At 44.2% G+C, this 18363-nt stretch overlaps 1 protein-coding gene across 1 annotated transcript in view; it reads left to right on the forward strand.

The window, feature by feature from the left end:
- RHOU (ras homolog family member U) overlaps positions 1-18363 on the forward strand; it is a 141873-nt gene that overhangs the window by 42210 nt on the left and 81300 nt on the right. Inside the window, exon 2 of the mRNA XM_086927116.1 lies at positions 9608-9666. Within this exon, the coding sequence (XP_086783242.1) occupies positions 9608-9666 (59 nt within the window). The remainder of the gene's footprint in view (positions 1-9607; positions 9667-18363) is intronic.

Consider the following 18363-nt stretch of genomic DNA (forward strand, 5'->3'; position numbering starts at 1 on the left):
TGCTCAATAGTACTGTGGGGGGGGCAGAGTGATAATGTGCTGTTGCTGCGTGTTGCATTGCTGGTGCTCAGTGATGTTGTTGTCAGAAGTGCTACTGTTGTAGGCCGGATTCATGCTGTGGTGGTAATAAGTTAACACCAACACAGCACCACTCATCAACAACGCAGCACCACTCATCACAAATGCTTTAATCAGCACCACACTAACATCACTCACCAACACACCAGCATCACTCTCCACCACCACAACAGCATAATTCACCATCAACAAACTATCACTCTACAACGACACTGCACCACTCATAACAACAACACCATTATTCAGCAGACAAACGTCACACAAACAGAGCATGTACACTTTCAACAAGAACACACACCAACAGCTATCAAGGCACGCTTTCAATAGCCACACACCCACACTGCACACTCAACACATCACCCTCACTCATCCTCACTCACTCTCACTACCTCACCCTCAACACCTCACCCTCACTCACCGTCAACACACTATCACACTACAGCCACAAAAAAACACTTACCACCACAGCAACACTTCACTCACCCTCAACACCTCACCATTAACACCTCACTCACCCTCACTCATCCTCAATCACCCTCAACACCTCACCATCACTCACCCTCAACGCCTTACCCACACTCACCCTCAGCCCCTCACCCTCAGCCTCAAACTCTCACCCTCACTCACCCTCAACACCTCACCCTCACTCACCCTCAACACCTCACCATCACTCACCCTCAACGCCTCACCCACACTCACCCCCTCACCCTCAGCCTCAACCCCTCACCCTCACTCACCCTCAACACCTCACCCTCACTCACCCTCAACACCTCACCCTCAACACATCACTCACCCTCACTCTCACTCATCCTCAATCACCCTCAACACCTCACCCTCAACACCTCACTCACCCTCAGCCCCTCACCTTCACTCACCTTCAATTCCTCAACATCACTCACCCTCAACACCTCACCCTCACTCATCCTCACTCACTCTCACTCACCCTCAACACCTAAACTTAAACACCTCACCCTCACTCTCACTCATCCTCAATCACCCTCAACACCTCACCATCACTCTGCCTCAACGCCTCACCCACACTCAGCCTCAGCCCCTCACCCTCAACCCCTCACCCTCACTCACCCTCAACACCTCACCCTCAATCACCCTCAACACCTCACCATCACTCACCCTCAACGCCTCAACCACACTCACCCTCAGCCCCTCACCCTCAGCCTCAACACCTCACCCTCACTCACCCTCAACACCTCACCCTCACTCACCCTAAACACCTCACCTTCACTCACCTTCAATTCCTCAACATCACTCACCCTCAACACCTCACCCTCACTCATCCTCACTCACCCTCACTCACCCTCAACACCTAAACTTCAACACCTCACCCTCACTCTGCCTCATACTCACTCACCCTCAACACACTATCACACTACAACAACACACAAACACTTAACACCACAGCAACACTTCACTCACCCTCAACACCTCACCCTTAACACCTCACTCACCCTCACTCTCACTCATCCTCAATCACCCTCAACACCTCACCCTAACTCATCCTCAACGCCTCACCCACACTCACCCTCAGCCCCTCACCCTCAACACCTCACCCTCACTCACCCTCACTCAACCTCATGACCTCTATCACACACTCACATGCCCACACGCTCACACACACCCACCCTCACACACATCCACACAAAACACTCTCACACATCCTCGCACACCCACTCATGTTCTCAATAAGACTCATAGCCTCACCCTCACCAACAATCACTCACCGTCACCCTCACACCGTCACCCTCACACCATCAGCCACTCACCCTCAACACCTCACCCTCACTCACAATCAACACACTATCACACTACAACGACACACAAACACTTACCACCACAACACCACTCATCACCACTACAGCATAACTCAACAGACAAAGGTCATACAATAAAAACATGAACGCTTTTAACAGTCACACACACAACAACAGCTATCAATAGGCACTTTCACCAGGCATACACACATAACAGTCATCAGTACTGCAGTACTATGTATCAATGAGACTGTTGGTGTCCGAAATACAGATGTGGTAGTGCAGGGTGATGCTGTGTTGTTGCTCAATGTTACTGTGGGGGGGCAGAAAGATAAAGTGGTATTGCTGCGTGTTGCATTCGTGGACATCAGTGATGGCCTTGTTGGGAGAATTGCTACTGTTGTGGTGCTGAGTTATGCTGTGCTGGTAATTATTAAACACCAACACAGCACCACTCATCACTAGCACAGAACAACACATCACAACAACACCATTACTAAGCAGCACACTAACATCACTCAGCAACACACAAACATCACTCTACACCACCGAAACAGCATCATTCAACAAGAACACACTATCACACTACAACCACACACAAACATTTACCACCACAGCACCACTCATTACCACTACAGCATTACTCAGCAGGCAAATGTCATACAATCAAAAAATGTGCGCTTTTAACAGCCACACACACTAATAGATAGCAATGGGCACTTTCACCAGGCGTACACACACATCAGTCATCAGTGCATGCATTCACCATGCATACACGCACACAAACAGGCATCAGTCCACGCTTTCAACAGTCACACACAACACCAGCCGGAAGTCCACGCTTTAGGCCAACTTTATTTACGTTGCACACACAATTACAGCAAAACAAGCATGCTTTGCTGCTGTACAGTACTGCACTACTATATCTAAATGACACTGGGGGTGTGCTAAATACCGCTCTAGTGGGCAAGAGTGATGATCTGATATTGCTCAATCGTACTGTGGGGGTGCCGAATGTTAATAATGTGCGATTGCTGCGTGCTGCTGTAATGGACTTCAGGGATACCGTGGAAAAGAAAATTAATAAACACAAGGCAAGTGCGACCGAAAAACACGTACGGCAAAACGGAACTCAATCCATGGCAACAATTAAACCGAAATAGCAGCCATTGATAAAATCCAAAACACGCTCTACTGAAAGGAGACAGACCGAAGGTAAATGCGAGCAAAACAAGACCTAAAACAATAATGACATTACCTTCACAATAAGCAAATTCATAAACAAAAGTATAAGAAATCACAAATACACTCTTTAAGAAGATGAAAATAAATTTGTCATTACCTGTCGATCGTAGCAGCTAATTCACTGAAATTTAGAAAAAAGAACAACGAAAAGCACAAAGAGAACAGAAACAGTGCATACATAATAATTTAAAGTACAACAATCAACAAACAAAAAAAAAGGCATAGCAGCAAAACAAGTCACATACGGGTCCAAAAAACACAAGCAAAAGCCAAGTCTGAGAAAAAATAAACAGCAGAGTGCGACCTCACTACCTCACCCTCACTCACCCTCAACACCTCACCCTCATTCATCCTCTGATCCTCACCCACAACAACTCACCCTCACTAACTTCACCCTCAACACCTCAACCACAATTACACACCCTCACTCACCCTCACTCAACATCAAGGCCTCAACCTCAGTCAGACACACTCACCCTCAACATCTCACCCGCAATCACCCTCAACATCAATCACCCTCAACACATCACGCTCACTCGACCACAACACCTCACCCTCACTCACCCACAACTCCTTACCCTCACCCTCACTCACCCTCAACACTTCACACTCACCTACACTCACTATCACCCTCAACTTCACTCACGCTCACTCTCACTGAACACCTCACCCACATTCACCCTCACCCACCCTCACCCACACTCACCTTCATGACCACAAAAACACACCCTCACATGCTCCCACACTCACACACCCCCACCCTCACACACACCCACCCTCACAAACAATAACACATCCTCACACACCCACACACATTCTCAATAAGTCTCACACACTCACACTCGCACACCATCATTCACCTTCACCCTCACACCATCATCCCTTAACACTAACTCACCCTCAACATGACTCACCCTCAACACCTCACCCTCAAAAAATAATTCACCCCTAACCCTCACTCACACTCAACACCTTACCTTCACCCACCCTCAACACCTTACCCTCACTCATCCACAACACCTTACCCAACCCCTCACTCACACTCAACACATCACCCTCATCTACACTCAACATCACCCTCACTCACCCTCAACACCTCATCCTTAACACCTCACTCACCCTCACTCATCATCACTCACCCTCAACACTTCACACTCACTCACCCTTAACATCTCACCCTCAGTCACTCTCAACACATCCCCCACTCACCCTCAACACCTCACCCTCAATGACCCTCCCTCACTCACCCTCACAATAACTCATCCTCACTCACCCTCAACACCTCACCCTCACCCTCAATCACCTTCAACACCTCACCCTCACCTTCACTCAACATCACACTCACTCACCCTCAACGACTCACCCTCAGTTACCCACACTTACCATCAAAAACGCAACATCACTCTGCCTCTCCATCATTCACCCACTATCCATCATTCACCCACTATCCATCACTCACAAAGTCGCCATCATTCACCCACTCATTATCATTCACCAACTCCCCATCATTCATCCACTCTCCATCATTCACCCACTCTCCATCATTCACCCACTCTCCATCATTCACCCACTCTCCATCATTCATCCAATCTGCTTCATTCACCCACTATGCATCATTCACCCAATCTCCATCATTCACACAATATGCATCATTCACCAACTCTGCAATTTTAGGAATGTTAGGCCTTTTTCATACACATCCAAAAATTTCACAACGGAAAAAAAGGGGGGCGACGGAGTACTGCATCAGATACGTTAGACACAAAAAATAATTCAAAAAAATTGACCTAAAACGATGCAAGGATGGTAATCAGGCTTCGGACCTAAAATAAAATCTAATTCGTACAATATTACAACAATATTACACAAAGGAAACAAATACAAATATGTGCCAGAAAGCGAGGACGAGGATGTACAAAGACAAAAGTGAAACAGCCTACTTTTTCGTGGGGCAATAAACAAGCACTATTCATCCGGAGAATGGGACGGATTAAAGACAATAGTCAAGTCTTACACTACAAAACGGTACGCATACAACTATAGCAATTCTTCACACAGAATTGCATCTAATATTAAACTCTTTCTCAAAAATACAACTATTCTGAAACAGTCAACTTTTTCTGAGGGCAATAAACAAGAACGATTCATCCGGAAAATGGGACGGATTAAAAACAATAGTCGACACTTACACAAAAAGCCATACGCATAGACAATAGAAGTTATTCACACTTAATTTTTTATAATATAATAAACATCTTACGGAAATACAACTATACTTTCACAAAAAGCAAACACAAAATACATTACATCACTGTACATGTAATTCATACATTGCTACCAATACTAAAGTCAGCAAAGACACAAATTTTCATTTCAGACATCAAGTACGTCAATAACATATTATCCGACTACTTCAGCATCACACTAAAAAATAATGCAGACACAACTTACATCAATATATTACAACAAATTTAGCACTTCAAATTTCAAAAAAAATCTTTTGTACGTCGAATTACCAAAACAACAAAACAAAACATTACATTACACTTTAACAAAACATATACATTACATATCGCCAAAAAAAAGATATACTTTACGTTACATTACAAACAATTACAATTATTACGATCGAAATAAAAACATTTCTAAAGTCTTTAACTTTAACATAGTATATATACTACATTACATTACATTAAAACACACTTAAGATTACATTCTTACCTGTCAAACGACGCAGCAACACCACAGGAACAAGAACACGCCTTCCGCCCACCAACATTCTCGAGTTCTGGGGAATTCCACCGTTGACGTATGCAAATCGGAACGCTACGTCAAAAACGTCGCGCTCCGATTGGCTAAAAAAAAACGTAAACAAAAAACACACACAACTCAAAAAAAAACTAGAGCGCTAAACATAGCCGACGTCGACGTGACGCAAAAGGTCGGCCATTTTGAAAAAAAAACACAAAAAAGGGACTCCACAAACCCGTTACAAACACAACACACTGTTATTACAAAACATACACACTTACATGGAATACAAATTTACACATAAGACCGAACGAATATAAAGGGAACATCTGACACCTTTTGTTAAAGGAAAAAAAAAACTTCATTACTATTAAAATACACACACTCATAACATCACCCTCACACACCAATACTATCACACTCCTTCACACACGCTCAATAACGCTAACACAACATCTCTCTCATAGACCATCAAACAACTTCAACTTCACACACACTTACTCATCCTCACACTCACAAACTCACAACCCCTCACCCTCACACACCATCACCCTCACACCACCACTCAATACAAATGACTCAAAATCACCCTCACACACCCTCACCCTCACACACCGTCAAACACCTTCAGACACACTATGAATAACAACAACAAACACACCTTCAATCACCCTCACACACACCCTCATCCTCAAACAACTTACCCTCACACAAACACGCTCCCCTAAAAATCATCACAACACTCACACTCACGACACTTCACACACTCTCAGACGCAAACAACATCACTCATCCTCACACCCTAACACCCCCTAACACTCATCCCCTCACCCTCACCCCCTCAACATCACCCCCTCAACATCACCCCTCACACACTCACACTCACTCCCTCAACACCCCACCCACACCCACCCTCACTCACCCTCACTCACCCTCAACACCTCACTCACCCTCTACAACTCTCCCTCAACACCTCACCCACCCTCACCCTCACTCACCCTGACAATCACTCACCCTCAACTCCTCACTCACCCTCAACACCTGACTCACGCTCAACACCTGACTCACCATCACTCTCACTCATCCTCACTCACCCTCAACAATTCACCCTCACTGACACTCACTCACCCTCACTCATCCTCACTCTCACTCACCCTCAACGCCTCACCCTCAACTCCTCACTCACCCTCACTCACACTCATCCTCACTCACCCTCAACACCACACACTCACTCACTCACCCTCACTCACCCTCAACTCATTCACCCTCAACACCTCACCCTCAACTCCTCACTGTCAAAACCTCACCCTCACTCACACTCAAATCCTCATCCTCACTCACTCACCCTCAACACCTCACCCTCACTCACTCACCCTCACTCACCCTCAACTACTCACCCTCAACACCTCACCCTCAACACCTCACACAAAAAAAAACACCATCAACACCTCACCCTCAACACCTCACCATCAACACCTCACTCACCCTCACTCACCCTCACTCACACTCACTCTCACTCACTCTCACCCTCAATCACCATCACTCACCCTCACCCTCACACACCCTCACTCACCCTCACTCACCCTCAACTCCTCACTCACCCTCACTCATCCTCAATCACCCTCAACGCCTCACCCTCACCCTCACCCACCATCAACACCTCACCCCAACTCACATTCACCCTCACTCACCCTCACGCTCACTCACTCTCACTCACCCTCATCACCTCAATCACCCTCAACACCTCACTCACCCTCAACACCTCACTCACCCTCAACACCTCACTCACCCTCAACTCCACAGTCACCCTCACTCACCCTCACACGCACTCACCCTCAATTCCTGAACGCTCACACTCACACACTCACACCCCCTCACGCTCACACCCCATCAGCCTCACACCCACACACTCACACTCCCTCACACTCAATGACAATAACTCACAGTCAGACTCACACACCCTCACGCTCACACACCCTCACCCTCACACCCCATCACCCTCACACCCCCTCACTCACACTTACTCACACTCAATGACAATACCTCACACTCACCCTCACTCACCCTCAACGCCTCCACCTCAACTCCTCACCCGCACTCACCCTCACTCACCCTCAACACCTCAATAACGCTCAACACCTCACCCTCAACACCTCACCATCACTCACCCTCAACACCTCACTCACCCTCAACTCCTCACTCACCCTAAACACCTCACTCACCCTCACACTCACTCATCCTTACTCACACTCAAAAACCTCACCCTCATCTACGCAACGCCACTCATCTACTAAAATACACTCAACTACGCAACGCCACTCAACTACCCAATGCCACTCAACTACGCAATGCCACTCAACTACGCAAAGCCACTCAACTACGCAAAGCCACTCAACCACGCAACGACACTCAACTACGCAACGACACTCACACATGCAACGCCACTCAAACATGCAACACCACTCACACATGCAACGCCACTAAACAACGCCACACCACTCAACTACGCAACGCCACTCAACTACGCACACATGCAACACCACTGCCACATGCAACGCCACTCACACATGCAACGCCACTCACACTGCCAACAACACTCACACAGCCAACGCCACTCACAAAGGCAACACCACTCACACAGGCAACACAAATTACACAGCCAACGCCTCACACACAGGCAACACCTCTCACACAAGCAACGCCACTCACACACGCAACACCACTCACACAGGCAACGCCACTCACACAGGCAACGCCACTCACACACGCAACGCCACTCACACACGCAACGCCACTCACACACACAACGCCACTCACACACGAACAACACTCACGTTGCCAATAGATCGCGCAGTACGACAGGTGGAACTATTACAATGACAAATAACAATGCCTTTCACTGTTGTTATCATTTAGAATACATAAAGGGCATTGTCATTTACACAACCAATAGCTCAAACTTTCCTACTGCGAGACCTATTGGCAACGCCAGTGCTTGTTTTTATTGATATTCTTATTCAAATAGATGTCCGCACATGACAATACGTGTTTGGACTTCTAAACGAAAGCGCAATGGTGTTATATCCATGTACAAATGGATCTTAATGCAATGTGGTTTTTTTTTAAGTGAGATTTTTCAAATTATGCAGAGAACTTAATTAAGTGGAGTATCGTATGGTTGTTTACGGAGTGCAGTGCTTCTTTTGAAGTGTAATCCATTACATTTTCTATTTGGATTTTTCAGTGTCTGTGAGACTATAACTTACAACGATCCAATTATTGGTTCAAAAATAATACATTCCACACGGGCTTTAAAGCCGCTAAATAAAACGGATACAATGAACACTCGTGGTGGTTTGTGTTCATTTTATGACTCCATTGGGTATTCTTTTTCACCAGCCTTTGGTGAGGAAACGTGACCAGAAAATGAATGAAGCAGTATGAGCAGATAGCCCCCTTCCTCGGTCACTCACCCACTCCCTCTGTGTTTGCTTTAAACAGCCTCTCTTCTATCCAGTGATTTGCCATTTCATGGGTCGCGGTGAAATCGGTTGAGAACCATGAATCTAGCGCAGCCCGAGGGTTAGCGACTGATCAGGTTCCAGTTTTCAGGTCATTAAATCAGAATTAATTGGAGAGACAGCGAGACAAAAAGGTTGGGGTAGCATGCCATATATTCTCACGGAAAACTTCGAGCCACCCAGACATCTAACTCTTTGTGTTTTTTTTTTTCTTTCTTTGTGTTTGTGTCTTTCCCTCCACAGCTGTGGTGGCCGTTGATGGCAAGCCGGTGAAGCTTCAGCTCTGCGACACTGCCGGACAGGTCAGTGAAGTCTCTTATTCTACATGGTGTGCACAGCATATCAAGCCAGGTGAACACTAGGGTTTTATTGGTGTTTACCCATGATAGCTAATTTTTGTCCGGGTGTAATTTTTTGCCCAGAAATACGTAATGATCAGAAATCTGCAGATGGCTGAGTATCGACAAAAGCCCTAATAGTCTTCATTGACATCTCAAGCTTCGCATCACACATCCGACCCAAAAGTGGAAAGTATAACCTTGTTAATACTTTGTACAAGTGAAGCAGAGGGAGAGAGGCTTCCCACAGAAATCCTATGCAAGAAGAATTGCAGCCGGACATCTGTCCTCAATCAGCTCCACAGCGCCCTAGGGTTTATGGAGGAGGCATGCTGTGCATGGCCTTACCTCTATTCTATTCACTCTAGCTGTACATTAAATATTACATATACTTTGAGTCCAGTGACCCACCACTCCGGCTCTATATTCTATTGAAGGGTAAAAAGTGCCTTCAAGGGAATTTGTTTTCACAACTAAGTTTTTTGAAATGATTTAAAGAGGCTTATAAGGACAATTCAATGGTCCTCTGAAGGACTCTATCCAAAATAGTACTTTTTCTACTGATCAAGTAAACATATACAAACTGTTACACAACATGAAATAAACATTAAAGAACAAACATAAGGCAGGTGTATAGGAAAATATTGAATTTATCATTCAGTTAAAAGGTAATCAATTTACAATACAAATATATATATATATAAAGGCAGGCCTACAGGTGTAAAAATCGTAAACAAATAGATAACTCTGTAGGTCCAGATGTCGCCTTTCCTAATTTTTCAATCTGATAGATAAAAAGGAAAAGGGCGCTGGTCGACGTTTCGGTCTCCTAAGTGTTAGTCTGTGAGACCATCTTCAGGACTGTAGAAATTTATATTTGTAATGACCCAGTGTAAACTGAAACAAAAATATTTACAGTTACAAATATATCCATGATTCGGGACATTTTTTATCTATAACACCTTCGTGATGACAAAAATACATACATCAGAATTACAAAAAAATAGACAACAAAAACCAAACATTGTACATATTTAGACATATGACATACTAATATTTGTCTCATTGCAGATAATGGGACACCATTTTTTGATAAAGACATTATTAGCACAAGGTTTTGTGGTTTCGTACTTGTTATCTCGAATATTCATACTTGATAGTGATAAGACTTAACAGTGCATCAATCTAAGTTGAAGGAAACATAAGCCTATATTGACTTAGTCCTAGTTCGAAACACAAACTTTGCAAGTAAAATGTAAATCATGTAGATTCTGGCAGTTAGTTGACAAGATAATAGCATCAATAGATGATAGTAGAAGGGTAACGTGTGATTAAAATCTAATGCGCTTATCAAAGTGGGCTTAGTATATGAGATACATCATCTTATTTACATACCTCTATCACTGATTGGAAATAATTTTAAAAAAAGCACACAAATGATAGATGAATCCCAATAAGCGGTACATTTTCTGACAGATGCTGTAGGAACAGGAAATAAATCTAAAGTTATGACCTTATTTAGATATGAGTTTATATCGAAATTGAAAAGTATCTGAATACCTGCTATGAGTGTGCTAAGTGCAGATTTAGAGGATTATAGATGGCGAGGGGCGTCCTAGCAGGACTGAATTACATGCCTGTTGGAAATGTTCGCCTGAAACAGTTTTTTTTTTTAGACAATTAATTTGTGGTTGGATAGAGTCTCACAGCGTCACGAGTTCCACATTCATAATTTACCCTAATTTATACTGAGCAAACGTGCCTAGATGAAGAATATAGTTGAATCAATAAAATCTGAAAAGATAAATAAAGATTACTATGTCAATTAGTGTTTATAAATCGGGAATCTCTTTTAATTATAATGTATTATAATCAGTCAATGGTACCTTTTAGAGTGACTGACGCTGCCGTATATGTCTGCCAATGCGGCGTGTAGTTTTGTTAGGGCCAGCCAGAGAAAGTCTGTTTTTAAGTCGGAGAGGGCGCACTGTCCTAGAATAATATATTGAACATTATGCAAACCGATATAGAAAATAAGCTGAGGGTAAAACCGACTAAAACATGACCTAATGGTTTACCTTGTCTGAGTTTAGATTCTTATATAGAGTCTTGTATAGAAGTCCACAGATTAGTTGTAATCTAAACAAGCATTGGAAATGCAATAGGTCTCGCATTAGAAAAGTTGGAGTTATTGGTCTTGTAAATGACAAATATTTTATTTATATTTTGTTTTTTAAAATAGCTAAATTGATAGCTTTGTCATTTACAATGCCAATAGTTATAACTTTAGCGAATGTGACACCTAAAGCATTTGGAATGCAACATGTTTTGTATTTACGTGACTTAAATGGCAGCTCTGGTCGTTAGGCCACATCTCTAGAGAGCAGGAGAGTGCAGCAGGGGAGAGAAGCGCAGCAGGGGAGAGAAGCACAGCAATGCAATAGGTCTTGCATTAGGAAAGTTTGAGCTATTGGTATTGTAAAGGACACATTTTTCATTTATGTGTTTTTTTTGAAAATAGCGAAATTAATAGCTTTGTTCTTTACAATGCCAATAGTTTTATCTTTCGCAAATGTGACACCTATGTGTTGTAGCACTGAGGGTGAGTGAGGGGGTGAGGGTGGGGGATATATCAGGGATGAGAAGTAGAAAGAGAGGAGAGGCACACTGTGGGAAATAGAAGAGCGAGGGCAGCTAAGATCTCTGGTGGCACTTATTTTAGTGAAAACGATCTATTTCCCGCTGCTACGACCAAGGTGTATTCGCCCAGTTAAATGCAATTCACTTGAATGGGTTTTAGAGTTTGGGTAGTTTATCACAACAAGACGGAGGGCATTGCTGTGGGGAGGGGGGGGGGAGGAGAAATGCGACACGGCCACAGCAGGGGGAGGAGCGGGGAGAGCGGCGATGAGGGAGAGACACAGCCTGGCGGCCGTGAATAGTGTGAAGCAGCAGGGACCTTTGAAGTGAAGCTAAGCTTCACTTCAAAGGTGTGGGAGGAGTGCGGCTGAGGCAGAGCGCACGCTGGGGGAAGCTTGTGGGGCGGAGAGGGAAGAGCTGCTGGGGAACAGATGGCTGGTGATTTGATGCTGTGCACGTGCATTTTAGGTCAATGCGCTTGCGCATTGACCTAAAAGCGCACGGGCACAGCATCAAATCGCCAGTTTAGTTAAACCTCTGTTTAAGCCCCTATAGTCTCGCTCCGCTTAATGCGCATTGAGAGGCGAGACCTAAAGTTTTTTTTTTTTTTTGTGTAGGGGGGGGGGGGGGGGTCAAAAAAGCAGACTTTGCCACAGTAATCTCTGGAACTGACGAGTGCTACTTTATGTGCGGGTGTGTTCTTTGTGAAAAAGCAGAGTGCAGTCACTCACAGTTAGCCAATATCTGGAGTGAGCTGCCCCATGCACTACTGCGCAGTAGTGCATAGAGACAAAATGTGTATTATGCAATATATGTTATACATATTATTTTAGTAACATCGGTCTTAGATAACGAAAAAAATTTTAAAAAACGGTTGTATTAACAGTGGATGACAGCATTTTGCCATCTGACAGATCTCACACACACTGATGCTTACTTTCCGCAAAATAAAACTACAAACCTATTAGTAATGTCCCCATAAAAGGACATCCCAATAAACGGCTAAAATAACCCACAATGGTCGATGAACGTACATTCTCTCAAGGCAGCCACAGAGCCTCCATTTTCTGATAGCCCTGGGGTTTTTCTGCCTTACAGTCAACAGCTGGCTTGCACCTTGCAAGGGTACTACAGATAAAGGTTGCACACCAGTAGAGAATGGATGTAATATTTGAAAAATCACAATAAACGGATGCATTTATTTAATCAAAGCCCATTTACAACTGCGGTCCCTCTATCTGCACCGGCAGGTTTCCCCAACTATATTTCACTCTTGTGTGTTAGTGCTGCACATCAAACCAAAACCTATTGAGTTTGCAAGTGCTTGTTAGGCGGGCACAGCATTCTGAAGAGGACTCAATATTATGCAGAGTCAGCAGACACTACAGTAGCAGGGTACTGCCTCTTTTCTAGACCCATGGTGCGTTACTGACATTATAAAATCATTGCATCATCACGAGACAGAAATTGATATCGGTGTGATTAACAACTTAAATGTAACATTGGAAGAAACCGCTTCCGCACACGCCAGTTTCAACAGACCGGTCCACGATGCAAATGGAAAACTAGAGATTAGGAAAGAGGTTTCACGGGAGCTGGTGGAGAGAAAAAAAACCTCCCCCATTCAAACTCAGACAGACATAGGATGTCGAAAAGCAAATTTCCAGACCTTAAGATTGCCTAATAAATAGAAGTGTCAGAAGTGAGATAGTAGGAAATTAACACGTGCCTTCTACATCAGCTGAGGAAACGGCCGGCGGTACGAGTCATACAGATCAAGGACTTTTACTGCACAGTAAGAGAAAATAGAAGACGGGGCTACTTCCTCCGATAAATAACAGATAATTTGAGCTGAAAAGGTTTCAAATATGGTTTGTTCTTAGGCAGCACACAGGGTATACAAGTCCTCTTACAAAATCAGATTTAACCAGCATATCTCCACAGAAACGTTTGGTAGTCATCAATCGATAATAGAGATTGGAGGTTGCTAAATGGAAGTAAAGTGAGAAGGGAGTGAGGCGCAGTGGTTCAATGGCCTTTGCTAGTTTGTCAGATGTAAAGAGGTGAAGCCAGCAACTCAGTCAAAAAAAAAACTGAGCCGTAGCCGGCATCGGGCCAAGATCACAGTCTGAGAAGGGGGGGGGGAGGAGAAATGCGACACGGCGGGCAGGGGAGGGGGCGGAGCGGGTAAAAAAAAAAACAAGACGGAGGGAAGGCAGTGCAGGGGAGGGGGAGGAGAAATGCGACACGGCGGGCAGGGGAGGGGGCGGAGCGGGGAGAGGGTGTGAAAGCAGCAGGGGCCTGGAGTGCGGCTGAGGGAACAGACGGCGAGTGCATTTTTTTCTCGATTAAAAAAAAAAAAAAAGACTGGATCATTAGCAGGTGTGCATAGCAATCTTTGGGCTTAGTGGGCGCTCACAATCGTCCCCTCTACCTTCTTGTATGAAAAAAACCGAGTAGGGAAGTGAGATATGCAACTCAGAATTCAGGAAACTTTAAAGAACAAACTAAATCTCCTACCAAAGCAAAAGATCAGGGTTCAATCCAGTACAAAAAGGAATTCAGAGATGCCCTAAAAAATAAATTGGAGCTAGCTGTTGTACCGCTTTGTTAGCTAGGATTTGCAGAGGTTCCTATCCCGGTTGCAAATGAATGGGAGGAAAGGGAGGGAACGAGGAATCAGTCTTTTGTCTGCAGCATAAAAATGCAAACAGATTCAAGGACACGGAATCGGAAATGTTACTGTAACACGATTGCTCCAAGGACCCATAGTCGGGTAATGCTCTGTTCTTGCAGCATAGGCATGATGAATCACAAAATAAAACTGGCCGCAAACATGGTTGTTTTCGAACAATCCGCCGAGCTATTTCACAAACCCTTTTCAGTAGTTTACGTCTTTCTTCCCTAGAAAAACAAATCCTGGAATTATATAGCCTACTCCCCATCCTAAAAACCAATAACTATGACGCCTGTACCGCAGCATCGTTTTGATCTTTTAATATCTATATAGGTATAAACCACCCAACGATTACTTAAATATTTTACAGAGCGCGTTTTGGGTTGGTACATTTAGAAGGAAATCTGATTTTAGTGTTCTGGCGACCAGATGCAATCCAAAGTATGTTTCCTTTGGTGTCCAGCTAAGAATACTTAGCCCACAGCTCGCACTGTACATAGCCTCTGGACAGATTCGCTTTGAAGAGCAGACCTACTTCGAATGTAAGCTAACAGTAATCAATCGGCATTTATCATGAGAATCTCCCTTGGGCTCTGGTAAAATGTACTTACGTTGGTTTGCATGTGTACGTTAAGTTATAGCATTGGCTTAATGTGTACGACAGCACGAAACCTTTGGTATTTTCTTCCACTGATGACACATTGGGAATTACGTCACCTCTCACATGCAAAGAGCATTGGGAGGGGGCGGAAACTACTCCAAAGAGCATTGCTGGTGGGTTGAGCCAAAGCAGCACTGGCTGTACGAGAAGCGTGTATCACGGAAGATGCTTCGCGTTACTGCAAAGCAATAGAACGGAAGTAACGACGAACAGAAGATCCATTTTTAACGCTTCCTATTACACACACTTCTTGGGAACACATTCTATTCGGTGGTGTACGGAACCATGTCTTTGTGAGGTTTTTTTGCACGGTTTTCAAAACATAAAACAGCATGTTCACATTCTGAGAAGGGGGGGGGAGGAGAAATGCGACACGGCGGGCAGGGGAGGGGGCGGAGCGGGTAAAAAAAAAAAAACAAGACGGAGGGAAGGCAGAGAAGGGGAGGGGGGAGGAGAAATGCGACACGGCGGGCAGGGGGCGGAGCGGGGAGAGGGTGTGAAAGCAGCAGGGGCCTGGAGTGCGGCTGAGGGAACTGAAGAAATGCGACACGGCAGGCAGGGGAGGGGGCGGAGCGGGGGTGTGGGAGGAGTGCGCCTGAGGGAAAATACATGCAAGGCAGGCGGCTGGGGGCATGTGCACGCGCTTTTAAGCTCAATGCGCATGCGCATTGAGCTTGAATGTCACGGGCACTGCAAGGAATCGCCACGATTCCTTGCAAGTTGGTTAAAGACTGTTTAAGCCCCCATAGTCTCGCAAGCTCGATGCGCATGCGCATCGACAGGCGAGACCTAAAAAGTAGACATAGAGAGCACTGAGAATCATAATTTTAAACATTATTATTTAAAGTCTGCAGCCTGTGTATCTTGTAAGATATATGGTCCGCAGAGTAGTAATCTATAAAGATGCTTTACCTTCTATGAATAATTTGAGATAGCCAGCCGCATTGTCAGGAGCACAGGTAATCAGGAAGCAACCGAGAGCATGGACTATCGGGGTATTGAAGCCCGTTTGGAGCGCGAGATAGGACTAGTATGAGATATCGAGCGCCATCTTGGAGTGGTACCATAATCCATGTTAACGTATAGTAAGTGTGTACGGTACCTCCAAAGTAGCAAAAGCGGCTTAATGCTTGAAATTATGTTTCAAAATTATAATAGTCTATTGGCCAAAATATATGGGGGAAACAAGCATTGGTAAAAACCAATAGGTCTCGCCTTTGCAAGATCTGTTGGCTTTGTTAATGTTTTTTTAGCCATGCGGTACTGCAATAAAAAAAAAACACACAATGACGCGGTCAATACTGGCAGCGTCAGAGCATTTTTTTTTTCTTTCAACCATGCTGCACAGCAGCTGCCCTGTTGTACAGCATGGCTAAAAAAAACATTGATAAAGTCAATAGATCTTGCATAGGCGAGACTTACCGACTTTGCCAATGCTACTTATCACTTTATTACTGCATAATTTCCCCATGGCTTAACTTTTTTTGTGCACTGAATTAAAGGCATAAGAATATTTATACTGCTTTTGGCTGCCCCCTCTGACTAAACACCTTTCATCGTAGCTGCAGGTAATCGAGCTTTAAAAAAGAAGACACCGTTATTTTACATGAGTGCTGCTTGATAAAAATTCATTAATAAACATGCAAATGAATCAAATGTATATCTTAATTTAGGGCAATCACTGTCCAGGAAGCAGCTACATTTTTTAAGTGTTAAGGAAAAAAAACCTGAATGATTGAAGGGGAGCTATATATACACACACACGCACACACGCACACACACACACAAACACCCCCCCACACACACACACCCCCACACCTTGTTCTGCCAAATGGCAGGCGCTATTTAATGAGCTGCATATCCAACCTCATTATCCATCAAAATTCCTCTGACCCAGACTTCCATCGACCCCCCCCCCGTTATGTTTTCTGTAGATGTCATTCTTGGAATGACTTGATGTTCCATATGGAATGTGAAACATCAAGTCAGTCAGAGGAAGGCCAGATGAGCTGTAAGGGGGACGTGTTACCAGCCGGTTTCAAGATTAATAACGTGTGCATTCCTCAGTGACAGTAATTTTTCTTTCACGGAAAAAAGAGCGAGGAAAAGGAGAGAACAAAAAAACAGTACCTCTAAGTTTCTTCCACTATTTGACTATGGCAACACAAAATGTCAGTATCTCTACACCACATGCATTCTGGCCAGCTGGTCCAGAACCTACATTAAAATGGACTGAATGGAAAGAATATTTTTTAAACTATGTGGCTGCCATATATGTCTCTGGTAAATGGCAGCAGTATAAAATAAAATAATCCTTTTACATTCTTTGGGGCCTTATTGTTTGAAAGTGTTCAACCAAATGTTAATAGCTCCAGTTGTGAGTGATGCAAATATTTTTGAAACAGCATTGAATGATCTTGATAATGACTTTGCTCCCAAGGTGTGTGTTGGAATTACCAGATATTCATTGTTCCAGCCTAAACAAGAAGTGGAGGAATCGGTGGACATTAATATTGCCAAATTAAACAAATTGGCAATAGATTATAAGTTTGGAGCATTGCAAAATGATCTTATCAGAGATCAGTTGGTTATGCACATTAACAACCATTCCATACAAGAAAGGTTGTGGGTCAATGGGGACTCAATTAGAGGATAGCATAATTGTACACAAAGCTGAAATGTC

The sequence above is a fragment of the Lissotriton vulgaris genome, chromosome 6 (assembly GCF_964263255.1).
Source record: "Lissotriton vulgaris chromosome 6, aLisVul1.2, whole genome shotgun sequence".
NCBI lineage: Eukaryota > Metazoa > Chordata > Amphibia > Caudata > Salamandridae > Lissotriton > Lissotriton vulgaris.